The sequence below is a fragment of the Spermophilus citellus genome, assembly GCF_964194105.1.
Source record: "Spermophilus citellus genome assembly, chromosome: 2".
Classification (NCBI taxonomy): domain Eukaryota; kingdom Metazoa; phylum Chordata; class Mammalia; order Rodentia; family Sciuridae; genus Spermophilus; species Spermophilus citellus.
Window position 1 is genome coordinate 212,284,480 of NC_138183.1, and position 27,918 is coordinate 212,312,397.

A 27,918-nucleotide genomic window follows, 5' to 3' on the forward strand; every position below is an offset into this window, starting at 1 on the left:
AAGAAAGCTGTACTAAGAGGAAAATTCATTTCTTGGAGTTCATTCCTTAAAAGAAGAAAAATCCAACAAATAGATGACCTCACACTACATCTCAAAGCCCTAGAAAAAGAAGATTATATCAGCAGCAAATGCAGTAGAAGGCAAGAAATAATTAAAATCAGAGGTGAAATCAATAAAATTGAGACAAAAGAAACAATTGAAAAAATTGAGAAAACTAAAAGTGGGTTCTTTGAAAAAATAAACAAGATTGACATGCTAACAAAAAGAAGAAGAGAGAGAACCCAAATTACTAGCACACAGGATAAAAAAGGCAACATCACAACAGACAATTCACAGCACTATATATGGAAGATAACTAGAAATTATTTTGAAACTTTATACTCTAATAAAATAGAAGATAGTAAAGGCATCGACAAATTTCTTTTCTTTTTTTTTTTTTTACATTTTTTTTATTGGTTGTTCACAACATTACAAAGCTCTTGACATATTATATTTCATACATTAGATTGACATGGGTTATGAACTCCCAATTTTACCCCAAATGCAGATTGCAGAATCACGTCAGTTACACATCCACAATTTTACATAATGCACTAATAGTAATTGTTGTATTCTGCTACCTTTTCTATCCCCTACTATCCCCCCTCCCCTCCCCTCCCATCTTCTCTCTCTACCCCATCTACTGTAATTCATTTCTCTCTTTGTTTATTTTCCCATTCCCCTCACAACCTCTTATATGTAATTTTGTTTAGCAATGAGTGTCTCCCTTCATTTCCATGCAATTTCCCTTTTCTCTCCCTTTCCCTCCCATCTCAAGTCTCTGTTTAATGTTACTCTTTTCTTCCTACTCTTCCTCCCTGCTCTGTTCATACTTGCTCTCATTATATCAAAGAAGACATTTGGTATCTGTTTTTTAGGGTTTGGCTAGCTTCACTAAGCATAATCTGCTCTAATGCCATCCATTTCCCTGAAAATTCTATGATTTTGTCATTTTTTATTGCTGCATAGTACTCCATTGTGTATAGATGCCACATTTTTTTTATCCATTCATCTATTGAAGGGCATCTGGGTTGGTTCCACAGTCTAGCTATTGTGAATTGTGCTGCTATGAACATCGATGTGGCAGTGTCCCTGTAGCATGCTCTTTTAAGGTCTTCAGGGAATAGTCCGAGAAGGGCAATAGCAGGGTCAAATGGTGGTTCCATTCCCAGCTTTCCCAGGAATCTCCAAACTGCTTTCCAAATTGGCCGCACCAATTTGCAGTCCCACCAGCAATGCACAAGTGTACCCTTTTCTCCACATCCTCGCCAGCACTTGTTGTTGTTTGAATTCATAGTGGCTGCCAATCTTACTGGAGTGAGATGGTATCTTAGGGTGGTTTTGATTTGCATTTCTCTGACTGCTAGAGATGGAGAGCATTTTTTCATGTACTTGTTGATTGATTGTATATCCTCCTCTGAGAAGTGTCTGTTCAGGTCCTTGGCCCATTTGTTGATTGGGTTATTTGTTATCTTATTGTCTAATTTTTTGAGTTCTTTGTATACTCTGGATATTAGGGCTCTATCTGAAGTGTGAGGCGTAAAAATTAGTTCCCAGGATGTAGGCTCCCTATTTACCTCTCTTATTGTTTCTTTTGCTGAAAAAAAACTTTTAAGTTTAATTAAGTCCCATTTGTTGATTCTAGTTGTTAACTCTTGTGCTATGGGTGTCCTATTAAGGAATTTGGAGCCCGACCCCACAATCTGTAGATCGGAGCCAACTTTATCTTCTATCAGACGCAGAGTTTCTGATTTGATATCAAGCTCCTTGATCCATTTTGAGTTAACTTTTGTGCATGGCGAGAGAAAGGGATTCAGTTTCATTTTGTTACATATGGATTTCCAGTTTTCCCAACACCATTTGTTGAAGATGCTATCCTTCCTCCATTGCATGCTTATAGCCCCTTTATCAAATATAAGATAGTTGTAACTTTGTGGGTTAGTCTCTGTGTCCTCTATTTTATACCATTGGTCCACCCGCCTGTTTTGGTACCAGTACCATGCTGTTTTTGTCACTATTGCTCTGTAATATAGTTTGAAATCTGGTATCGCTATACCGCCTGATTCACTCTTTCTGCTTAGAATTGCTTTTGCTATTCTGGGTCTTTTATTTTTCCATATGAATTTCATGATTGCTTTATCTATTTCTACAAGAAATGCCATTGGGATTTTGATTGGCATTGCATTAAATCTATAGAGAACTTTTGGTAATATCGCCATTTTGATGATGTTAGTTCTGCCTATCCATGAACAGGGTATATTTTTCCATCTTCTAAGATCTTCTTCTACTTCTCTCTTTAGGGTTCTGTAGTTTTCATTGTATAAATCTTTCACCTCTTTTGTTAGGTTGATTCCCAAGTATCTTATTTTTTTTGAGGATATTGTGAATGGAGTGTTTTTCCTCATTTCCATTTCAGAAGTTTTGTTGCTGATATACAGAAATGCCTTTGATTTATGCGTGTTGATTTTATATCCTGCCACTTTGCTGAATTCATTTATTAGTTCTAGTAGTTTCTTTGTAGACCCTTTTGGGTCTTCTAGGTATAGAATCATGTCATCTGCGAATAGTGATAATTTAAGTTCTTCTTTTCCAATTTTTATGCCTTTAATTTCTTTCGTCTGTCTAATTGCTCTGGCCAGTGTTTCGAGAACTATATTGAATAGAAGTGGAGATAGAGGGCATCCCTGTCTTGTTCCGGATTTTAGAGGGAATGCCTTCAACTTTTGTCCATTCAGAATGATGCTAGCCTGAGGCTTAGCATAGATAGCTTTTACAATGTCAAGGTAAGTTCCTGTTATCCCTAGTTTTTCTAATGTTTTGAACATAAAGGCATGCTGTACTTTGTCGAATGCTTTCTCTGCATCTATCGAGATGATCATATGGTTCTTATCTTTAAGTCTATTGATGTGGTGAATAACATTTATTGATTTCCGTATGTTGAACCATCCTTGCATCCCAGGGATCAATCCTACTTGATCATGGTGCACTATTTTTTTGATGTGTTTTTGTATTCGATTCGCCAGAATTTTATTGAGGATTTTTGCATCTAGGTTCATTAGAGGTATTGGTCTGTAGTTTTCTTTCTTTGAGGTGTCTTTGTCTGGTTTCGGGATCAGGGTGATGTTGGCCTCATAGAATGAATTTGGAAGAGCTCCCTCTTTTTCTATTTCCTGAAATAACTTGAAAAGTATTGGTATTAATTCTTCTTTAAAGGTTTTGTAAAACTCCGCTGTATACCCATCCGGTCCTGGGCTTTTCTTGGTTGGTAGTCTTTTGATGGCTTCTTCAATTTCATCTATTGATATTGGTCTGTTCAGATTGTCTATATCCTCCTGACTCAGTCTGGGCAAATCATATGACTTAAGAAATTTATCGATGTCTTCACTATCCTCTATTTTATTGGAATATAGATTTTCAAAATAATTTCTAATTGTCTTCTGTATTTCTGTAGCATCTGTTGTGATATTGCCTTTTTCATCCCGTATGTTAGTAATTTGAGTTCTCTCTCTTCTTCTCTTCGTTAGCATGGCTAAAGGTCTGTCGATCTTATTTATTTTTTCGAAGAACCAACTTTTAGTTTTGTTAATTTTTTCAATAGTTTCTTTTGTTTCAATTTCATTAATTTCCGCTCTGATTTTAATTTTTCTTGCCTTCTGCTACATTTGCTGTTGTTTTGCTCTTCCTTTTCTAGGGCTTTGAGTTGGAGTGTGAGCTCATTTATTTGTTGGTTTCTTCTTTTTTTGAGGAATGACCACCAGGCGATGAACTTTCCTCTTAAAACTGCTTTCATTGTGTCCCATAGATTCCGATATGTTGTGTCTGTATTTTCGTTTATCTCTAAGAATTTTTTGATTTCCTCCTTTATGTCTTCTGTAACCCATTGATCATTCAGTAACATATTGTTCATTTTCCATGTGATGTAGGATTTTTCCTTCCTTCTTTTATCATTGATTTCCAGTTTCATTCCATTATGATCAGATAAAATGCATGGTATTATCCCCACCCCTTTATATTTACTGAGGTTTGCCCTATGGCATAATATATGGTCTATTTTTGAGAAGGATCCACGTGCTGCTGAGAAGAAAGTATATCCATTTGATGATGGTTGTATATTCTATATAAGTCAGTTAAGTCTAGGTTATTGATTGTGGTATTGAGTTCTATAGTTTCTTTATTTAACTTTTGTTTGGAGGATCTGTCCAATGGTGAGAGAGGTGTGTTGAAGTCTCCCATAATTATTGTGTTGTGGTCTATTTGATTCTTGAATTTGAGGAGAATTTGTTTTGTGAATGTCGCAGCACCATTGTTTGGTGCGTAAATATTGATAATTGTTATGTCTTGTTGGTGAATGGTTCCTTTTAACAGTATATAATGACCTTCTTTATCCCTTTTGATTAACTTAGTCTTGAAGTCGATTTTATTCGATATGAGGATGGCCACCCCTGCTTGCTTACGAGGACCATGTGCGTGGTATATTTTTTCCCATCCTTTCACCTTCAGCCTGTGTATGTCTTTTCCCATCAGATGTGTCTCCTGGAGGTAGCATATTGTTGGATTTGTTTTTTTAATCCATGATACCAGCCTATGTCGCTTTATTGGAGAGTTTAAGCCATTAACATTCAGAGTTACTATTGATATGTGGTTTGAACTTCCATCCATGTTTGATTGTTTATCCTTTTTTTAAAAAAAAAAAATTAGTTTGTCTCTCCATGATTGTCTTTCCCCTTGCCCTCTGTCTTTACTGCGGCACTTCCCACTGATGGTTTTGGTTATTGTTTTTCATTTCTTCCTCGTGTAGTGTTTTGCTCATAATGCTTTGCAATGCTGGTTTTCTGGCTGCAAATTCTTTTAACTTTTGTTTATCATGAAAGATTTTTATTTCGTTGTCATACCTGAAGCTTAATTTTGCTGGATACAGAATTCTTGGTTGGCATCCATTGTCTTTCAGTGTTTGAAATACATTGTTCCATGACCTTCTTGCTTTCAGTGTCTGTGATGAAAAATCCGTGGTTAACCGTATTGATTTACCCCTAAATGTAATCTGTCTCCTTTCTCTTGTAGCTTTTAATATTTTCTCTTTGTTCTGTATATTGGATATCTTCATAACAATGTGTCTTGGCATTGGTCTACTGTGATTTTGTGTGCTCGGTGTCCTGTATGCATCTTCAATTTGTATATCTGTTTCCTTTTTTATTTCTGGAAAGTTTTCTGTAATTATTTCCTTCAGCAAGTTTCTCATTCCCTTGGTTTGAATCTCTGTACCTTCTTCTATCCCGATGACTCGTAAGTTCGGTTTCTTAATGTTATCCCATAATTCTTGGATGTTTTTCTCGTGATTTTTTACCAGCCTTTCTGAGTTGGCTAGACTCTTTTCAAGATGGTATATTTTGTCTTCATTATCTGATGTTCTGGTTTCTACTTGCTCCACTCTGTTAGTGATACTCTCAATTGAGTTTTTAATTTGGTTTATCGTTTCCTTCATTTCTAGAATTATTGTTTGATCATTTTTTATAGTCTCTATCTCCTGATAAAGATGCTTAACTTCTTCTTTTATCTGTTTGTGAAATGCATTCTCAATGTGTTCTTTCGCTGCTTGAATTTGCTGTCTTGTATCCTCTTTAAGGTTCCATTCCATCTGTCTTAGGTGTTCCTTGAGTTCTTTATATGACCATTTTTCTGATGACTCTAGGTCCTCCTGAATATTTAGGCTGTCCTGCGTTGTTTGTACTCCTTTTCTTCCTTGTTTTTTGAAGCTGCTCATGTTGCTTCTTGTTCTGTTTGATTGCTGAGTTACTGTTTACTCCTATAAATTAGTTTGATGCTTGGGAGGAAAGGTATTTGAAGGGAAGGGAAGAAGTCTCTAAAGAGAATGAGAGTAGGCAGGTAGAATTCAAGAAAAAAGGGGGGATAAGAAAAATGAGAAGACTAAAGAAGAAAAAGAATAGGAACTAAAAAAGAAAAAGATTAAAAAATAATAATAATAATAATTAAAAAAATTTAAGTTAAAATTAGTAGAAAAAAAAATTTAAAAAAATATTTTGTAAAAAAAAAATTAATAAAACAACAAGAAAGAAAAAAATGAAAATGAAAGAAAAACCTAAATCAAAAAAAAAAAAGGAGAAAAGAAAAAGAAAAAAAAAAACCTAATAAATGCAGTCTTAGAGTTTGATTAACTTCTCTTCCAGTAAATGGCGCTGTGCCCACCAGGTCAAGTTTCTCCTGTCAATACGCGGGAACCAATCACTGTGCAGCAGCTCTTCCCAGACTGGGCGAGTCTCCAATCCTGAGTGTCTAGGGCCTCCTCTTGTGTCTAGTCACTTCCCACTTTTTCTCTAGCCAGGCCCCTCTCACCACAATACTGGCTACACGCCAAGTCTGCTGCTCCCGGGAGCCCTGTTTTCATGAACGACTGGGCACACTCTTCCAGTTTGCCATTCCCTCAGACCCTAAGCTTGTAGAGTTTGGGGCTGAGAATCCTCAGCGGCTTTTACTTGCCCTCTGGTATCCACTTCCCGTAGGTGGTGCAAGAGACCTCAGCAGTCAGCCCTGGTGGGAGCGGTATTTCCGCTTGCGGGACCTGCACCACCTCTGATTCCCTCGGGCTGGCTGAAGCACTCACAGGAGAGCTGGGAGGTGCCCTTACGGGAGAGCTGGGAGGGGCTCTTAGAGTTTTCCCGATGTGTGGAGAGGCAAGGCTATGGGATGACAAATTTCTTAAGTCATATGATCTGCCCAGATTGAGTCAGAAGGATATACACAAAAACCAATATCAATTGTGGAAATAAAAGAAGCCATCAAAAGATTACCAACCAAGAAAAGCACAGAAATGGACAGATATACAGCAGAGTTTTACAAGACCTTTAAAGAAGAACTAATACCAATACTCTTCAATCAATTTCAGGAAATAGAAGAAGAGGCAGTACTTCCAAATTAATTCTGTGAGGCCAAAATCACCCTGATTCCAAAACCAAACAAAGAAACTTCAAAGAAAGAAAACTTCAGACCAATATCTCTAATGAATATAGATGCAAAAATCCTCAATAAAATTCTGGCAAATTGGATACAAAAACATATCAAAAAGATCATGCACCATGATCAAGTGGAATTCATCCCTGGGATGCAAGGCTGGTTCAATATGTGGAAATCAATAAATGTAATTCACCACATCAATAGACTTAACGATAAGAACCATATAATTATCTCAATAGATGCAGAAAAAGCATTCAACAAAATACCGCATTCCTTTATGTTTAAAACACTAGAAAAACTAGGAATAACAGGAACTTACTTCAACATTGTAAAAGCTATCTACACTAAGCCTCAGGCCAGCATCATTCTAAATGGAGAAAAACTGAAGGCATTCCCTCTAAAATCTGGAACAAGACAGAAATGCCCTCTCTCATCACTTCTGTTCAACATAGTTCTGGAAGCACTAGCCAGAGCAATTAGACAGATGAAAGAGATTAAAGGTATACCTATAGGAAAAGAAGAACTTAAACTAGCACTATTTGCTGATGATATGATCCTATACCTAGCAGACCCAAAAGCTTCTACCAAGAAACTTCTAGAACTAGTAAATAAATTCAGCAAAGTGGCAGGATATAATATCAACACCCATAAATTGAAGGCATTCCTGTATATCAGTGACAAATACTCTGAAATGAAAATGATTACAACTACCCCATTCACAATATCCTCAAAAAAATAAAATAAAATACTTGGGAATCAACTTAACAAAAGAGGTAAAATATCTATACAATGATAACTACAGAACCCGAAAGAGAGAAATAGAAGAAGACCTTAGAAGATGGAATGATACCTTGCTCATGGATAGGCAGAATTAATATAATTTAAATGGCCATATTTCTACATGCATCTTACAGATTCAATGTGATTCTGATCAAAATCCCAACAGCATTTCTTGTAGAAATAGAAAAAGCAATTATGAAATTCATCTGGAAAAATAAGAGACCCAGAATAGCTAAAGCAATTCCAAGCAGGAAGATTGAAACAGGTGGTATTGCTATACCAGATCTTAAACTATACTACAGAGCAATAGTAACAAAAACAGCATGGTACTGGCACCAAAACAGGCTGGTAGACCAATAGTACAGAATAGAGGACACAGAGACCAATCCACAAAATTACAACTACCTTATATTAGACAAAGATGCTAAAAGCATGCAATGGAGAAAGGATAGCATCTTCCACAAATGTTTCTGGGAGAACTGGAAATCCATATGCAACAAAATAAAATTGAATCCCTTTCTCTCGCCATGCACAAAAGTTAACTCAAAATGGATTAAGGATCTAGGAATAAAACCAGAGACTCTGCATCTAATAGAAGAAAAAGTTGGCCCTAATCTCCATCATGTGGACACCTATAGCACAAGAGTTAAAATCAAGAATCAACAAATGAGATGAATTCAAACTAAAAAGATTTTCTCAGCAAGAGAAATAATATACGAGGTGAATAGGGAGCCTACATCCTGGGAACAAATTTTTACCCCTCACACATCAAATAGAGCTCTAATCTCTAGGGTATACAAAGTGCTCAAAAAGTTAAATAACAACAACAAAAAAAAAACCAATCAACAAATGGGCCAATACCTGAACAGACACTTCTCAGAGAAGGATATACAATCAATCAACAAATACATGAAAAAATGCTCACAATCTCTATCAATCAGAGAAATGCAAATTAAAACTACTCTAAGATACCATCTCACTCCAGTAAGAATGGCAGCCATTATGAATTCAAACAACAAGTGCTGGTGAGGAGGCCGGGGGTGGGGAGGTACACTCATACATTTCTGCTGGGACTGTAAATTGGTACAGCCAATTTGGAAAGCAGTATGGAGATTCCTTGGCAAGCTGGGAATGGAACCACCATTTGACCCAGCTATTCCTCTTCTCGTACTATACCCCAAAGACCTAAAAACAGCATACTACAGGGACACAGCCACATCAATGTTTATAGCAGCACAATTCACAATAGCTAGACTGTGGAACCAACCTAGATGCCCTTCAATCGATGAATAGATTTTAAAAAAAGTGGCATATATACACAATGGAATATTACTCAGCACTAAAAAATAACAAGTTCATGGCATTTTCAGGAAAATGGATGGCATTAGAGCAGATTATGCTAAGTGAAGTTAACCAATCCCTAAAAACAAATGCTGAATGTCTTCTCTGATATAAGGCGGGGGGACTCAAAATGGGGTAGGGAGGAAGAGCATGAGAAGAAGATTACCTCTATATAGGGAAGAGAGGTGGGAGGTCAAGGGATGGAGAAGGGGAATTACATGGAAGATGGAAGGAGACCCTAATCATTATGCAGAATACATGTATGACAAAGTGAGGAAACAACAACAACAAAAAAGAAGTGTGTCACATTAGATTGGGTAGACAGAAGTGATGGAGAAGGAGGGGAGAGGAAGGGAGTAAAGGAAGTACAGCAGAATAAAATAGATTTTATTATTGCTGTATGTATATACATGACTGCATGACCAATGTGATTCTGCAACCTGTATTCTCAGAAAAATGAGAAGTTATACCCCTCTGATTCAAATGTATGATATGTCAAGATCATTGTACAGTCACGTGTAACTAATTAAATCAAATAAAAAAGAAAAAACTAATACATAAAAAATAAAATTCGACATATTAAAAAAATTTATGAAGCAATTGCCCATACAAATGTGTAGTCCTCCACCACCCTGCCCCCATTCTGTTGCAATAGTTTTAAAATATTAGGTTTTCCATGTTAGTCTTTAATTCATTTTGAGCTAATATTTCTGTATGTGATTTGAAGTATGGACCCAACTTATTTTTTTGCATATGGATATAGAATTTTCTCAGCAGCATTTATTAAGGAGACTATTCTTTTCCTGTGATATAATCATAATGTTTTTGTTGAGAACCATTAGACTGTATATTCAGGGCTAATTTCTGAGCACTCTTCTGTTCCAGGAGCCTATGTGTCTATTCTGATGGCAGTGCGTTCACATTTTATTTGCTCTGTCCTTGCAGTATAGCCTGAAATAAGAGTTGATGAGGGCTCCAGCTGTGTTCTTTGGCTCATAATTGATTCAGTGATATAAAACTTTTTTGGTGTGTTAACATGTTAATTATAGATTTTTATTTTTTCTGTGACAATAATGTGGAAATTTAAAGAGTATATTTAAATATAAAAATAGAAATCAAGGCAACTAAAGTGTAAAGTCCTATCAGGGCAGTAAGAAAATTAAATAGCATATTAATGATAGCATTAAATCTACAGATCCTTTTTTTGCCATGTGGATATTTTAACAGTATTTACTGTTCCATCACAAGAACATGGAATGTTGTTCCATTTATTTATTCTCCTGCAATTTATTTCAAAAAGGTTTTATTGTGCAGGTTTTCTCTCTCCTCAATTAAATTTACTAATAAGTATTTTATTACTGTTTTTCTGTGTCTTTCAGAGATGCAACTACTCTTCTTTTTTGGAAATTTTTATTATTAGGGTTGATAAACATTACATGTTTTGTGTAAGAATTTTGTATCTGCAACTTTACTGAATTATTTACCTGTTCTATTATAATTATAATGTATTCTTTAGAGTTTTCTCTGTATATGATTATGTTATCAAAAAACAGTGACACCATTTTCCTTCATTTTTATATTCCATTTTTCTGGCTGCCTTACTCTCTTGATAAGACTTCTATTTTTATGTTAAATACAATTGTCAGAAGTGGGTATTCTTGTCTTGCTCAATATTTTAGAGAAGAGGTTTTAACATTTAACTATGGAATATAGTGTTATTTGTAAACTTATATGGGCTTTATTGTGTTGAAGTAATGCCCTTTATAACTAATTTGTTCGAGTTTTATTGTGAAATTATGTTGAATTTGTCATATGATTTCTATGCATATAAGGAGATGACCATAGGATTTTTGCCTCTCATTTTGTTAGAATGTAGATTCACATTTATTGAATTGTGAATGTTTAAAATTACTTCCATCCTTGGGATAATTTCCACTTGATTATTTTGCATGATATTTGAACGTATGGAATTGGGTCTGCTAGTAGATTGTTGGTGAATTCTATATCTATGTTCATCAAGGATATTATCCTAGTTTTCTTGTCACGTGATGTCTTTGTCTGGCCTTAGTATTAAGGTAATCCTGGCATTGTAAATAGACATAGAATATATTTTCTTCCCTTCTATGTGTTGGTAAAGTTTGTGGAAAATTGCTGAATTCTTAAGTATTCAATACAATTGAGCCACAAAACCATCAAGTCCTTGATTTTCTTCAATCACAGATTTTTACCCATGCTTCGTTATCCTCACTGATTATTGATTTGGTCATGTCCTGTACTTCTTCATGACTAGGCATTAGCAAGCTGTACATGTCTAGGAATTTGTTTATTTTTTAGGTTACCTTCTTTGTGGTGTGTACTTGTTCATAATCATCTCTTCTTATCCTTCACATTCATGTGGTACCTGAGATAGTGTCTTATTTTTCACTTCTGATTAAATTTATATGAAACTTCTCCTTTTATCTTGCTAGAATAGTTAAATATTTGCTGCTTTTTTGTATTTTTAAAAGTCAAATCTTTGTCCTGTTTCATCTCTTGTGTTGTTTTTCTCAACTCCAATTTATTTATGCTCTAACATTTATTATTTCTTTCATTCTTCTAACATTGCACTCATTTTGTTCCTTTTCTATTCCCTTGAAGCATTACATTGGGTTGTCTGGTTGGAATATTTCTTTATTTTGGATGAATGCATGTTTTTGCATGTTTTCTTCTTAGATATGCCTTTGCTACACTCCACATGTTTTGGTAAGTTTTGGTCACATTTTTCACTTTCTCAATATGTTTGTAAATTTCTCATTGCACATCTATTGTTTAGGAACAGGTTTAATTAATATGTATTTGGGAATTCTCCAAAGTCTACTTTGTAGTTATTTAAAATCCTACAATTCATACTGTGCCTTATACTTGGGTGTTATTCATCACATTCAAGGTCATTATTAATAAATAAGTTCAGACTTACCTCATGTTATTGCATCTTTCTTTATGGTGATTTATACATCTTTCCACCTTTCTTTTTTTATTCCATCTTGTTCTCTTCCTCATTCTTCTTGCTTTTTTCCAAATTGAAGGTTTGAGGCAACCCTATTTTGAGGAGGTCTTTCAATATCATTTTTCCAATAGCCCATGTTGACTTCATGTCTCTTTGTCACATTTTGGGAATTTTCACTATATTTCTAGCTTTCACATTCTCATTGTATCTGTTATGGTGAATTGTGAGCTGTGTTCTTGGATGTTGCTATTGTTATTTTTGGGTGTCCATGAATTATGCTTTGTTAGACAGTGAACTTAGTGACAAAGGCCTTGTGTTCTGACTGCTGCATGGAGTGGTACTCTACATTCCTCCCCTCTCCTGAGGCCTGCTTCTTTTCTGAAACACCACATTATTGAAATCATTTCAATTAATAACCCTAAAAGCATTCTAATTCAAGTGAAAGGATGAATTTTACATATTTCCTTCTATATCAAACATTAGAAATGACGAAGCTTAGTGAGAAAAATGATGAAAGCCACCCTGGGCTGAAAGCTGAGCCTCTTGTTCCATGTATTCACGTGGTAGCTCCAAAGCAAAAGTTCTTGAGGAAAATAAAAAATGCTGCTCCAGGGAACACTGGGATGTAGAACAGCCTGATTGCTGTTATGGGGGAAGCTTTTGTCATCTAGATGGAAAATCACACCTTCCACAACATTCTCTTAAGCCAAAGCATAATCCTGGTCAAGACTCTGACTGTCTTCAATGATCTGAGGGTTAAGAAAAGTAAGAAGGAAGCTGTGGAAGGAGAGTCTGACCCTAGCAATGTTTTCTTCCATGATGCTTAAGAAATCGTCTCCACAACACGTAAGTGCAAAATGAGGCACCAAGTGTTGACAAGAAGCTGCAACAAGTTATCCAGAAGATCTAGTCAAGATAATTGGTAAAGGTGGCTCTGTTAAACTGCAGATTTTCAATGTAGAGAAAATAGCATTCCAATATGTAGGCTCTCCACATTAATTGTTTTTTTTTTTTTTTGCTGAGAAAAAGCTTTTTAATTTGAATCTATCCTATTTATTAATTCTTGATTTTACTTCTTGTGTTTTAGGAGTCTTGTTAAGGATGTCAGATCATTGGTCAATGTGGTGAAGATTTGGGCCTGTATTTTCTTCTATTAGGTGTAGGGTCTCTGCTCTAGTGCCCAAGTCTTTGATGCATTTTAGTTGATTTTTGTGCAGGGTGAGAGATAGAGGTTTAATTTCATTTTGCTATATATGGATTTCCGATTTTGCCAGTACCATTTGTTGAATAGGCTACCTTTTCTACAGTGGCACCTTTGTCTAGTATGACATAACCATATTTATGTGGGTTTGTCTCTATGTCCTCTATTCTGTACCATTGGTCTACAAGTCAATTTTGGTGCCAATACTATATCATTTTTATTACTAAAGCACTGTATTATGTTTAAAGTCTGGTATTGTGGTGCCACCTGCTTCACTTTTCTTACTAAGGATTGCTTTAGGCATTCTGGGTCTCTTATTTTTCCAAATAAATTTTATGATTTTTTTCTAATTCTATGAAGAATATCACTATGATGTTAATAAGAATTGCATTAAATCTGTATAACACTTTTGGTAGTATGGCCATTTTGACAATATTAATTCTACCTATCTAGGAGCATGCGAGATCTTTCCATCTTCTGAGGTTTTCTTCAATTTCTTTCTTTAGTGTTCTGTAATTTTCTTTGTAGAGGTCTTTGCCTCTTTTGTTAACTCAGATAAAGCATTAATCTCTAGGATATATAAAGAACTCAAAAAACTTAACACCAAAAAAACAAATAACCCAATCAATAAATGGGCTAAGGAACTGAACAGACACTTCTCAGAAGAAGAAATTGATCAACAAATAAATGAAAAAGTGTTCGACATCTGTAGCAATTAGAGAAAAGAAAAACAAGTCTACTCTAAGATTTCATCTCACTCCTGTCAAAATGTCAATCATCAAGAATATAGGCAACAATAAATGTTGGCCAGGATGTGGTGAAAAAGGTACACTCAAACATTGCATGTGGGAATGCAAATTGGTGCAACCACTATGGAAATCAGTATGAAGATGCCTCAGAAAATTGGGAATGGAATCACCATTTGACGTAGCTATCCTACTCCTTGGTTTACACCCAAAGGACCTAAAATCAGCATACTATAGAGATGCAGCTACGTCAATGTTTATGGCAGCTCAATTCACAATAGCTAGACTATGGAACAAAACTAGGTGTCCCTCAATAGATGAATGGATAAATAAAACATGGTATATGTCATTGAATATTACTCAGCTTTAAAGAAAAGTAAAATTATTGCATTTTCCAGTAAATTGTTGGAGATGGAGAATATCATGCCATGCAAAATAAGTCAATCCCACAAAACCAAAGCCTGAATGTTTTCTCTAATATGTGAATGCTAATTAACAATAAGGTGGGGGGCACTAGAGAATAGTGTTACCTTAGATTAGGTAGAGGGAAGTGATGGTTATGGAAGGGAAGATGGTGTGGGGATAAGAAAGATAGCAAAATGAAACAGACATTATTACAGTATGTATATATGCGACTACATGACCAATGTGATTCTTCAACATGTACTCTCAGAAAAATGAGAAATCATATCACACCTATGTATGATATATTAAAGTACATAAATGCATTCTACTGTGATGTACAACTAATTAAAACAAAGAAAAAAATTGATAGAAAAGAAAGAAAATAGCCTTGTATTGGAAGAATATGGCACCTAGGATTTTGATAACTAGAGAGGTGTCAATGTGTGACTTAAATCTTCCAAGGACAGACTATCTCTCTCATTAGATGCTAATGCAGCTGGTGGTTCTAAGTTGAAGCCAACGCCATAGTGTTCAGCATTCTGAAAGTATGAGAGCCCTTATTAATGTCACTAAATCTGCTCTTCCTGTTCTCTAGGACTGGCACAACAAATCCTGGATTGTAGCATGTCTCTTTGCAACATGATTTTCTGCATACTTTAATCTCACTCTTGTGACCTACTGCCAAGAAAAAAATTCTTTTCAAAATATTAATCTTCACTGACCATATATCTGGTCACCAAGAGCTCTGATGGAGATGTTCAAGGAGATAATGTTGTTTTCATAACTCCTAGCACAATAACAATTCTTCAGTGAATGAACAACAGAGTAATGATTACTTTCAAGTCTTAAAGAGAAATATGTGGTAATGCTATATCCACCATGCATAGTGATTTCTCTAATGGATATGAGCCTGTTAAATGGAGTCCCCATTCTAGATCCATTAGAGAGAATTATGATTCATGGGAGTTGGTCAAAATATCTACAGTAATAGATTTTGGAAGAAATTGATTCCAACCTTCATGAGTGAGTTTGAACCCTTGTTTGAGACTTCAGTGGAGGAAGTAACTACAGAGGTGGAACAAATAGGAAGAAAAATATAATTAAATGTGGAGCCTGAACATGTGGCTGAATCATTGCAATTTTATAATCAAAGTTTAATAGGATAATATGGTTTGGATCTGGAACATTTTCCAATGACTCACATGTTGAAAGCGTGTTTCTGAACTGATGATGCTATTGAAATATGGTGGAAACTTGAAGAGGTGGGAGCTAGCTGGAAGAGATAGGTCACTGGGAGGGTGACTTTGTAGGGTACATTTGGCTCCCAGACCCTTCCCCACACCTCTCTGTCTCTGCTTCCTTGATGTTATAAAGTAAGAAGTTATGATTCACCACACTTTTCCTGTCTTGATCTTTTGCCTCACTACAGGCCTAGAATCAATGGAACTGAGTGACCATGGATGGAAACTGCTGAAATTCTAAGCCACAATAAGTCTTTCCTCCTCTAGGTTGATTTTCTCACATATGTATCACAGTAATGAAAACTTTAGTAACACATAGAATGAGGAATTGCTTCTCAAGATGAGCAAAAAAAAGTGCTTTCTTGGGAGAGAATATACTCCTTTTGAAGATGTGGTGAAATTGTTGAATTGACAAAGCCTTCTAATATCATGAGTACTTAATTGATGACATAATGGATGAACTTTAGAGGATTAACTGCAATTTTGGAGTTCTACTGTGGACAAAATTCTCTCAAGAACAATTACATGCTAAAGAGTGTTCTTTTAGAGAGGAAAAGTCAATTGATGTGACAAAATTCAAAACTGTCTCCTTTTAAGGAATCATCATACACGTCCTAACCTTTAGAAAATATTACCTCCAGCCATCAGTCATGAATATGGAGGCAAGTCCCTTCACCAGAAAAATGATCATGACCTATTGAAGGCTCACATAATTCACATTTTTAAAAAATAAAGTATTTTAAAATTGAGGTACATACTTTTTTTAGACATAATGTTATTACATATATAGTAGCCCATAGTATTGTACAAACATGACTCTTGGGGTATCAAGTTCTATGTGACTTGCTTTATTATGGTCTAGAACCTAATCTTCACAGTCTTTGACATATGTGGCATGTAATTTTTTTGATTGTTTTCTGTTTTATGCAGATATATATATATTTTTTTCTTTATTCTTCCTTTGTTGTTTTTCATTTTGGTTTGATGGTTTTCTGCAGTGGTATATTTTGATTTTGAAGATTTTGTTTTGTGTGTACCTTGTAGTTTTCCACTTTTTAATTACCCAGAAGCTTTCAGGGCAACCTTATATTTATAAAAGTCTATTTCAAGCTGATTAAAACTTAACTGTTGTTTCATGCACAATTAGACACTTTTCTATCCCCAACATTGTGTGTTTTTGATGTTTGAATCTACATCATTTTATAATATGTATCTCTTGACAAGTTAATTTAGACATAGTTATTGCTAATAGATGTGACCTGTAACCCACTCACGAGGCATAAAATTACTTAACACACCAACATTTGGTTTTAGTGTATTATGAATATTGATTTTTAATAGTTCCACCTTTGGGTTTTGTGGGTTTGTGGGGTTTGTGTTATTAATAAGAGGCTTTCATTCTACTTTATGGAATACCCTTTAGCAATTCCTGTAAATCAGGCCAGCTGGTATGAGCTCTTCTAGCTTTGTCCAGGAAAGGTTTTATTTCTGCATCATTTATGAAAGACAGCTATCAGTGGTAAAAGTGTTTCATTCTTCCTTTCCTTAGGGGACTTCATCATGTGTTTCCACTTTCCTTAATAGTATCCATTGTAATAAGTGGTACTCTCACGAAATACTACTCAGTTATTGTAATTATGGCCATCCATTTTCTCCTGGGGCCTCTCCAGATATACACATGAAAATAACCTTGAACAGCACATAAAATGATGAAATGTGGATTTTTGGCATCTAGGTCCTGGGAAGCAATATGTGCATCTCAATTTGCTCCCAAAGTTAATAAAAAAGGCAGCATTCTCCCCTATGAAAATATATTTCAATAATTAGAATTAAGGAATACTACAACCAGTTGGATCCAAAAGAAATATATATTTGATTTCACTTGGGTCTCCTATGCTAAATGCATCCATCACCCAGTCTTTGGAAGGAAGATTGAGGTGAGCAGATTTGAATGGTTATTGGAGAATTAGAGCTGAATCAGAATGGAAAAAAGTCTCATTAACCCCATTTTAATTTCCCCACGGTGGAGCTCTCAGCACCTAGTCTTCAGAAGGCTGATTCTGTTGCCTGTTTTTCCCTGAAGGAAGCACCATGATCCCTGAATGTGAGGTGTCCCTCAAAAGCTCATATGTGAGACAATACAAGAATTTTCAGAGGAGAAATGATTGGGTTGTGAGAGTCTTAGCCCAATCTGTGATTTAATCCCCTGATAGGGATAAGTGGTAACTGAAGTGGTAGGGTGTGGCTGGAGGAGGTGGGAATTGGGGAATGGCTTTGGGTATATATATTGTACCTGGCAAGTGAACTATCTCTTTGCTTCTTGTTCAGGATGTGAGCTGTTTCCCTCCACCACACTCTCCCACCATGTTGTTTGGCCCTACTCAAACCCAGACCAATGATGCCAGCCTTCTATAAACTTAAATCTCTAAGACTGTGAACTTGGATATGGTTTAATTGTGACACACCAAGTTTCGTGTGATTGAGTCTCAGTCTCCAGAGGGGCACTATTGGAAGTTTTTGTGTAATCTTTAAGAGGTGGGGAATAGTGGGAGGTTTTTAGGTCATTGGGGGACTTTTTGGTTGAGAATCTAATTTTCAGGCAACCTCAACATTTCTTTTGAGAGATTTGTTATAAAGGAGCAAGACTGTTCTCAGAAAGCTTTCTCTGCTTCCTACCTGGAGATGTGACCCTTGCTCCACATGTACTCACACCATTAACCAAAGGGACCTGGCCCAGAGCCTGGGCTACGATGTTTGGATTTTTAGCCAAAACTGTAAGTCAATTTAATAACTTTATTTCATAAGTAGCCTGTGTCAGAAATTTTGTTATAGTAAAAAAAGATGACTCATACAGAAGGTAATTAAAATATTCAGATATTTTCTTCAGTCAGTTAATTAAAAAATATTTAATAAGAGTTTATTAGCATTAAAAATCCCATTATCTCACGATTTGACTTTATTTTGAGAAGATGCCCTTAGAGTGCTAAATGACTCAAGAGATTTCATTAGGGTGCATCTTCTCCAAAATGACCGGTATACTTGTAAAAAAAAAGGGGGGGTGGTTAGGAAACAGAAATGCAGAAGGAGGACCATGTGAAGACATAAGGAAAAGAGGATCCCAATGACAAGCCATGAAGAAGGGTCTCATAAGGCACCCACAGAAGAGACCACTATAATTCTTTTATTGTATCTTCAAATTTTTTTGTTTAAAATGTGGAAAGCATTTGAATAAACTGAATAATTCATATATTGTTAGTGGGAAAATAACATAACTCAGCTGCTATTTTAGTCAGCTTTTTTGTTGCTGTGATCAAAGACCTAACAAGAACAACTTAGAGGAAGAAAATTTTAATTTGGCTCACAATTTATCAGTTCACAGTTGGCCAACTCCAAAGCTCTGGGCCTGAGGTGAGGTACAACATCATGGCATAAGTGTGTGGCAGAGGAAATCAGCAGAGGACTTGACAACCAGGAGGCAGACACACACCCACACACACACACACACAGAGAGAGAGAGAGAGAGAGAGAGAGAGAGAGAGAGAGAAAGCGAGTGAGCGCTTGAGCACACCACTCACTCCAAATATAAACACCCAAGTCATGTCCCCAGTGACCTACTTCCTCAAGCTATACCTTATCTGCCTATAGGTACAGTTAATCCATATCAGTGATTAATTAATGGGTTAGGTTACATTTCTCATAATTAAATTATTTTTCCTCTGAAAATTCTTGCATTGTCTCACAATGAGCTTTTGGGAGACACCACTGGCTCTCAAAAGCTCACAGTGCAAAATTATTTGTCCATTTTGAATAATCAACATATTCTTAACAGTTAAAGCATTTTCCCCAAAGTCCAAGTCAAGAATCTCATCTGAAGCTCAAGCAAACTCATGGCTCTTTTCCCCTGTAAAAGATCAAAAGCAAATCACATGTATTCAATATATTAAAGCACCGAGTAAACATTTCTATTCCACAAGGGAGAAAGGGGGGCATATGATGAAGGGATCAGAATAAAGCAAGAACAAACTCTAGCTGGGTAAACAAGTCCTGTAGCTCCATGTAAAGCATCTGGGGCATAAGGCATCACAATGTTCTCTCTTAACGGTTTGTGTAGTTTCATCTCTTTGGCTTATTGATTGTAGCCCATATGGCTTATCTCTTGTCTTATCTCTGCTCAATTTCTGCAGCTTTACTCAGCAGATGTTTAATATTATTGCATCTCTTAATCTCAGGGGTCTCCACTGCAGCTGCAGCTTCCATCTCACTATTTCTTCATGCATTGCCCTCTCCACAGGGACTCCAACCCTGCTCCAATTTTCCATCCTTCGCAGACCTTCCTTTGAAATCTTGGTGTAGACTCCATGACCCTCTAACTCTGGCATTCTGAAATCCTGAATAACTCACACTATGTAGTGGATACAAAGTCTGCTGCCATGTCAAGCAGGAGCCAAGACTTCTGGGACCATGGCTGCAGAATCACCCGAATTCCTGGGTGGCTAATCATGGTAAAGCAATTTCTTAGCCCCACCCCATAGAAGGACACTCCATGGCTTCTTCTCAAAGGAGTTTTTACTTTTATATCCTTGAAGCTGAGATGGGTGTGGTCTGGCAAATTCTTGAGATGCCCTCAAGGCATCTTTCTCATTTTTTTGTGAGTAAAGTATTTAGCATCTCTTTAGTTGCTATAACCTCTTTAGCAATCTTACTTTCCAAAACCCAGTTTTACTCACACTTTTATGGCTGAACTACATTTTTTTTTCAAACCTTTCTTCTTGGGAACTGACACATAGGAATGAGCATGGACCCTTAGCCTTGAGTGACAGAGGTATGGAGACTGGTTTGCACTATGTGTGGAAACAGGTGGATCTCACCTCCATTTGGCAGAGGAATGAAGCTCTGGGAGTGGGTGTCACCCCATGAGATTGGGCTATACCCCTCTGAAACCCAATCCTTTGACTCACTTTTATTTTTGTGGTTCCACATGAATTACTGTATTTCTTTATATCCATGAGAAATAACATGAATTTTTAATTTTAGCAATTGTATAGAATCTGCAGATACCATTAGGTAGTGTATAACTTTTAACAATATTAATTCTTCCACCCCATGAACATGGACTATGTATTTATTTACATTTCCTTCAATTTCTTTCAAAAATGTTTTATAACTTTTGGTGAAAAGTTTTTCACCTCCTCAATTAAATTTATTCCTAAGTGCTTTATTTTATTTTTTTATGTCTGTCAGAAGTGGGTTTGCTCTTGATTTTTTTGCAGTTTTTCATTGTTTGTGTTGAGATACACTTCTGATTTTTCTGTAATAATTTTGAATCTATGACTTTACTGAATCATATATCATTTTTTTTCAAAAAATGATGGAATCATTAGTTTTCTGTATTTTATGTCATCAGCAAACAATTACTTCTTTCCTTTGAGTTCGTATTCCTTTTTTCCTCTTGTTTTAATGCTCTGACAAGGCTTCTATTATTATGTTGAATAGAAATAGCAAGAGTGGGGATTCTTGTCTTGTTCCAGATTGTTCAAGAAAAGGTTCCAATTTGTAACCATTAAGTATCATGTTAGTTGTATACTACTATATATGGCCTTTATTGTATTAAAACACATTTTTTTATATGTAATTTGTTAGAGTTTTATTATGAAAGGAAGAAGATCACCATTAAACAGGGACGAAAGTGGGGGAGGGAAAGAGAGAGAGAAGGGAAATTACATGGTAAAGGAAGGAGACCCTCATTGTTATACAAAATTACATATAAGAGGAAGTGAGGGGAAAGGGGAAAAATAAGAGAGAGAAATGAATTACAGTAGATGGGATAGAGAGAGAAGATGGGAGGGGAGGGGAGGGGAGGGAAGGATAGTAGAGGATAGGAAGGGCAGCAGAATACAACAGACCCTAGTATGGCAGTATGTAAAAAAGTGGATGTGTAACCGATGTGAATCTGCAATATGTATACGGGGTAAAAATGGGAGTTCATAATCTGCTTGAATCAAATTTATGAAAAGTGATGTGTCAAGAGCTTTGTAATGTTTTGAACAACTAATAAAAAAGAAAAGAATAAATTTAAAATTGGAAAAAAATAAATAAAATGGGAATGTTTATCGACCTCAGATTATTTTGAGAATTAAAAAAAAAAGGATGTTGAATTTGGTGGGGCAGTTACTAGGGATTGAATATTCAGGGCACTAGGCCACTGAGCCACATCTCAGCCCTATTTTGTATTTTTATTTAGAGATGGTTTCATTGAGTTTCTTAGCACCTTTCTTTTACTGAGTCTGGCTTTGGAAATTTGATCCTCCTCCCTCAGACTACCGAGCTGCTGAGATTACAGCTATGCACCACTGCACCCGACAAAAATGTTGAATTAGTGAATTATTTTTATGTATCCATGTTTTAAATTATCTATGATCTTTGTCCTTCATTTTATTTATGTGGTGATTAATGCATCCCTGGAATAAATCCCACTTGACCATGCCTTAATCAATGGCAATCAACATATGTATCTTATTAAAACAGAATTGGTAAATTTCAGAAACTTCAAGCAAGAACAACTCAGGTAATGTGGATAACAAAGGAACTGGGTGGAGGACAGCAGAGAACAATCTCCAGAGCCCAAGTTTCCCTTGGTGCCTCTGAAAAGGCCCTCGTCAGTCCAGGACTCAACAGTACATGAAGATCCTAGTAGGAGAAGGCAGGACCTCTGGGCATCAGGCCTGAATGCCTCCATCACACGCTTTCTCAGTTCCCGTAGCTCTGCTTGGCACGAGAAGGATATGCAGGAAACCACGACCTCTGTTCTCCTCCCTTGGGTCTCCTTTATCTTTTCATTCATGGCACTGGATACAGGTTAAAATTTGACCTTAAGTGTATATTTTTATTTTAAGCACATAAAAAAACTGGACTGGTGAGCTGAAAGTGAAACCCAAGCTTTTCAGTGTTCCCCTTTCTTCCTACCCACTGTCCCCTATGCCAGAAAGCAGAAACCAGAAATCTGAGGCTGAATCAGAATAGAGAAACTCATTCAAAAGCCTTATCAAAGGCAGGATGTGTGAACAGCCTTGATACTCCACTCTGACATCAATAGTTATCAGACAGTACAACTCATTCAAAGCAGTTGTTATCCTTAAAAAATGGGGGATTTCCACAGGATTGGAATAGTGGTCTGAACTGCTACACGACTCTTGATGATTCACCTCTGAGGTCTACTTCTTCACATCTCTCTGATGGACACCTGGCTGGGAACAGTGGCTCCTTTCTGGCTAATCATTTTCAACCCCTGTTCAGTCCTGATCCCCATCCAGGGCCACTGTCACTCTGCACAATTTCTCTCCTGACTTGAACACTCTGGATCCCTACTTCTCAGGGTTATTTTTTTCCCCCGGAAAATAATAACATTTTTCCTTTTCAACATTTGTTTTTTGTCACAACCCATGCGGCAACAACAAAGGATCTTGAAGAGGAGCAAGAGGAGATTAAGAAAAACACCCAGACAAAGAAAAACATGGGGACATTTTAAAAAGAAAGCTGGGGCCAGGTGGGACAATATCCTCTGATAGAGGAATAGTGACTCAGAACTAGATCAACATGTTTATTATATAGGGTCTCATTTTCAGGAAGTTAAATCACAGGAATTCTGTAAATTGTTTAAGGAGTTTGAGTTATCAAGAGGCCTCTCTGTGCATGAAAAAGTTACAGAGCTAGAAATATTGTGTGGCTATCCTACTGTTAGGAACATCCTGTGGCTATCCTGCAATACCCTGCCATACCTGGGAAAACCCATTGTACTGGAATGTCTGATAACTATTGATGTCAAGGCTGTTCACACATCCTGCCTTTGACAAGTAATGTTTCCCCAGGCTTGGCTTTTGCCTACACCACAGGATCAGCTGATGAACAGGGCTCATTCACTCTCCACAGTTTTTATTAGTGCATTATAGTTCTACGTAATAACAGGGCTCATTTTGACATAAGCACACATGCATGGAATACAACTCGCTCCACTTCCTTTCTATTTTTCTGTCCCCTCCTTCCTCTCCCTGTTACCCTTCCTCTATTCTACAGGAATAAATGATGCTAATGAAGGACATGTAAAAGTTGACCTTAGAACTTGCCAGTGCATGGTTGTTGATTTATCTATTATCCATTCATAAACTACAACTTCATGCACAAAATAGTTGAAAAATTCTGAAAGCAATACATTTAATGATGGTGTCTCAATTCTGCTAAATGGAGAACATAGTCCAGGTTTGATTTAAAAATTAAGAGGTCTGTTTATTCATTAAGACAGTTTATACGGGCTAGGGCTGTGGCTCAGTGGTAGAGCATTCACCTTGCCGTGCAAGGCCCTAGGTTCAATCCTCAGCACCACATAAAAATAAATAAATAAAACAAAGGTATTGTGTCCAACTACAAATAAAAAAATATTTTTTAAAAAGACATTTTATACAATAAACCCATGTTAAGCTAGGGAGATATACTAAAGTCTACCAAAATTGAAGAAGAATGTTCTTTTGGGCCAGATGTTAATTCATTGTTTGTTTTGAAACAGAAAATGTAGACAATAGAAAAAGTAACTCAGCAAATTTTAACATTCATAGTGTCTTTCTGTTATAGTGACCAAAGAAGTGTAGGCCTCTTCTGCACTGCTTGCAGCATCTTCTGAAGGAGAAATCTGTCATGGGAAATGGTCTTTGACCTGAGAGTTGGTGAAGCTCACAGGGGATGGGGTGACACCTTGAGTAAGGCAGTTCCAGAAACCCTGAAGTCAGCTTAAGAGGTTCTGTCTCACTTAATTTTTAGGAGGATTATTTTTTAAGTAATTTAAGATCTAGTGCCAAGAATGACCTCAAAGTAAATCTGTCTCATCAAATTGAGGCTCTTCTTTAGTTTCCCACTCTCCTTCCAGACATCTGTAAGGCTTGCTGAGAAGGAGGATCTACACATTGATCCTCCTCAGGTGTGTCCTGCAGAGCTCTCTGGAGAATCAGCTTGAGGTTCTGCCATCTTTGAAACTGCTGCCTAAAGGAGCCAACAAAGAAGTAAATAATGGGGTTGGTGCATCTGTTAATGGAGGATAAGGTATATGATACTACAAAGGCATACCCAGATGATATATCTAAATCAATGTGAAACAATGACATTAATAAATTTTGGAGGCCAAAGGGTAGGTCACCAAGGAGAAAGGCCAACATTGTGAGCCCAATGGTCATATACAGCCTGGTCACAAACTTCCTCCTGGAGCCACAGAGGACCCAGACCAGCAAGGCCAAGCTGGACCCAAAAAGAACCACAAATAAAACTATCATCCATATAGAAAGGATGAACTCAGTTGTCTGACACAAAGCAACATGCATCCCCATAAGCAGGAAACCACAAAGACTCCCTTCCAGGAAGCTCAGCAGCAGTGACAGGGCCCACAGTAGGGCACACATTATAGTTGATGTGTGTCTTGGGCGGCGGCAGTGGTGCCAGATGGGGAACAGGACAGACAGGCAGCGCTCAATGCTAATAGCACTGAGCATGCTCAGGCTTGCAATGTAGGCAAAGATCCCCATAATGATAAAACATTTTAACATCTGGGTGAGTATAAAATGGAAGATGTTGATTAAAGAGTGCAGAGTCACTATAACATAGCAACAAAGGAAAAGAAAGTCTGCTATAGCCAGGTTGAGGATGTAGACAGAGAAGGGGGTTCTGTGTATGTGGAAACCCAGGAGCCAGACCACAATTGCATTTACTGCCATCCCAAAGAAGGCAATGAGAATAGTCAGCCATGATAGGATCTGGGACACATTCTGAAGATTTGAAGAACTGGTCACAATTGTAATCTGTTTTATGCTTCTGGTCATCCAGGCTGAAACTGTTGTATTCATGGTCAGAAACGTTCCAGTGGTGCCCCTGGGAACAGCAACAACAACAAAAAGAGATGAGTTCCTGATGTAGAATTTCTGATTTTCAGGACCACCTTGCGTTTTGAGAACTAATATCCTGCATTATAGGAAGGAAAAAGAGGCTTGGAGAGTTTAAGTAACCTATCAAAAGCTGTAGACTGGAACCTGGAATCACACCAAAGTTTTGTTGACTCTAAATGCTGAGCTCTGTCCACTGCTGCACAGATCTTCTACTGACTGGGGAATACCCTGGGGTATGGCCATGCACTGAGGACATCAATTATTCCAGAGGTTTTGCTACATCCCCACAATTTCTCAAGGAAGGGAAAGTCTGGGATAGGATCTCAGATAGTAGGAAATCCCTGTGCAGCCAGGTATTACCCTGTCCTGAGCCAGATATACACACTCATGTACAGAATTTTTAAAAGATAAAGATGATCCTGGATCTCAACTATGACTAAAAGGGTTCTATCTGTGTAGGACAAAAAGAAGACTTTGCTTTTGAGACATGAGGGAAATGTGACCGCTTTCTGGGACAGGTACCAGGATGGCTGGGCTTGGTGGGCAGAAGTGGCTAATTATGTCAGCCACCAGAGAGAAGAACTATTTACTTCTCTGGTGTGCAAGTCTGTGTGATGGATACTGTTATCGCTACGGTATCATTGAATGGATGCATTAAAGAGGATCATCATGTGAGTGGAAGATTGGGTTAAATTGAAAAATTAAACTAAAAATGCAATTATAGGTATTAGAAAACTCAAGTAAAAGAACATGAAGAAAAGTTTATCATAATACTTTTTTGTGCATAGATCTGTGTGTTTGGAATCACTGTGTGTACAAATAACTGAAATTGACCACCACTCACTGTACCTTTCAAATGAGGACTCTAAGTGACCTTGCTGAGCACTTGAAAGCATTGTGGTGCACAGTGAAGGGGTAGGATTGGAGTTTGAGCTGAACAAGCAGCACTGCCATTGCAACTCACAAACCTCACAGGCAGAGAGCCAGGAGTGAAATATGCAAACCCTCCTCTGCCTGTGAGGTTGTGAGTTGCAATGGAGGTGCTGTCTGTCATCCTCTCCTGCTGCGACAACTAGCTGTGGCTCTGCTCTCTCTCTCCAGGAACTGCTTCCTCCCTTGTTCCTATCAGAGTTTCAATACCGCTTGCCTTAACATGCTTTACCATGCTTTGTTAATTTCCCTAAACCTTGTCTATAATTGTAAAAAAAGTTCACTGAAGAGATACTCCTCAATTATTTCAGTTTGGGCTAACCTTCTGGTATTCCTTCTGGTAATTTCTCAAATAAACAAAGGGAATGACTTCAAAAAGCAAGTTTGACAGCAGCCTTATTGGACAGCAGCTCAGCTCTGGGACACAATGTCTGTATGTCAGCTTGCTTCTTACATGGATGTAAGAGACAATATTTCCCCATGATAACAGATGTGCATGACTTGAATAAATAGGATAATGTGGGGAGATGAATCAGAGGAAGAATGGCCTGGTTGACTGCATTGAGAATAACCATGTACAATACCAGGCTCTATTACTCCTGCATGTAGCACCCCAAGGTGGATGTAAACTTATGCCAAATCCTTAAAGTTAGGAAATAAGAGTTAGTAGAATATAGCCTTACCTTTCTTCCATTTTTCTGTATCAAGGAGGAGGGCTGATTTGTCTGGAATGTAGAGATCCCTCCTGAGATTGAGTGATATCAGAACACTCTTCTCTGTCTGTTAAATCAGGAGATTACTACAGGAGCTGAAGTAAAAGCTGGTGACAAGAGAATCTTAGGAAGATGCAGGACAGCACCTTTGACTGTGGACAAATCAGAGACCAGAGCAGTTTGAAATATAATCCTGCACTGAGATGTTTCTGGGCATTTTCCCAATTTCCACTCACATTATCAGCCTCTCCCATCCCACCTTCTCTGATCTCTCTCTGTAAGTAATTGAAATTTTGGAGTCTTTAATTGCTAACTATTGGGTAGGAGGAAGCAATGTCAAGCAGCGTGAGTTTGCTTGTAAAGTTTTAGTACTAAAGGCTAAAATACATCTTAGAGGTATTCAAGGTGATCATGGCCTGACTTCCCTATTTTTTTCTTTCATGTTTCCTTTAAATAATGGTGATTCATTATTATGTATACTTTAATTCAAAGTGACAGAGAAATAAATGAAAGGTGAAATCCTCCTGAATTCCATTTCCAGAGGCTATCACTTGATATAACTTCTATTCTGATGTATTTTATTATTATTAGCTCTGAATAGTAATTTCTATTATAATATAATTACTATTATATCTGAATTATAAACA

At 36.9% G+C, this 27,918-nt stretch overlaps 1 protein-coding gene across 1 annotated transcript in view; it reads right to left on the bottom strand.

The window, feature by feature from the left end:
• Positions 1-25,271, bottom strand: part of LOC308641781 (mas-related G-protein coupled receptor member X3-like) — a gene marked incomplete at both ends in the record, with an annotated part of 55,163 nt that extends 29,892 nt beyond the window's left edge. Inside the window, one exon of the mRNA XM_081280381.1 lies at positions 24,951-25,271. Within this exon, the coding sequence (XP_081136507.1) occupies positions 24,951-25,271 (321 nt within the window). The remainder of the gene's footprint in view (positions 1-24,950) is intronic.
• Between the last annotated feature and the right edge of the window lie 2,647 nt (positions 25,272-27,918).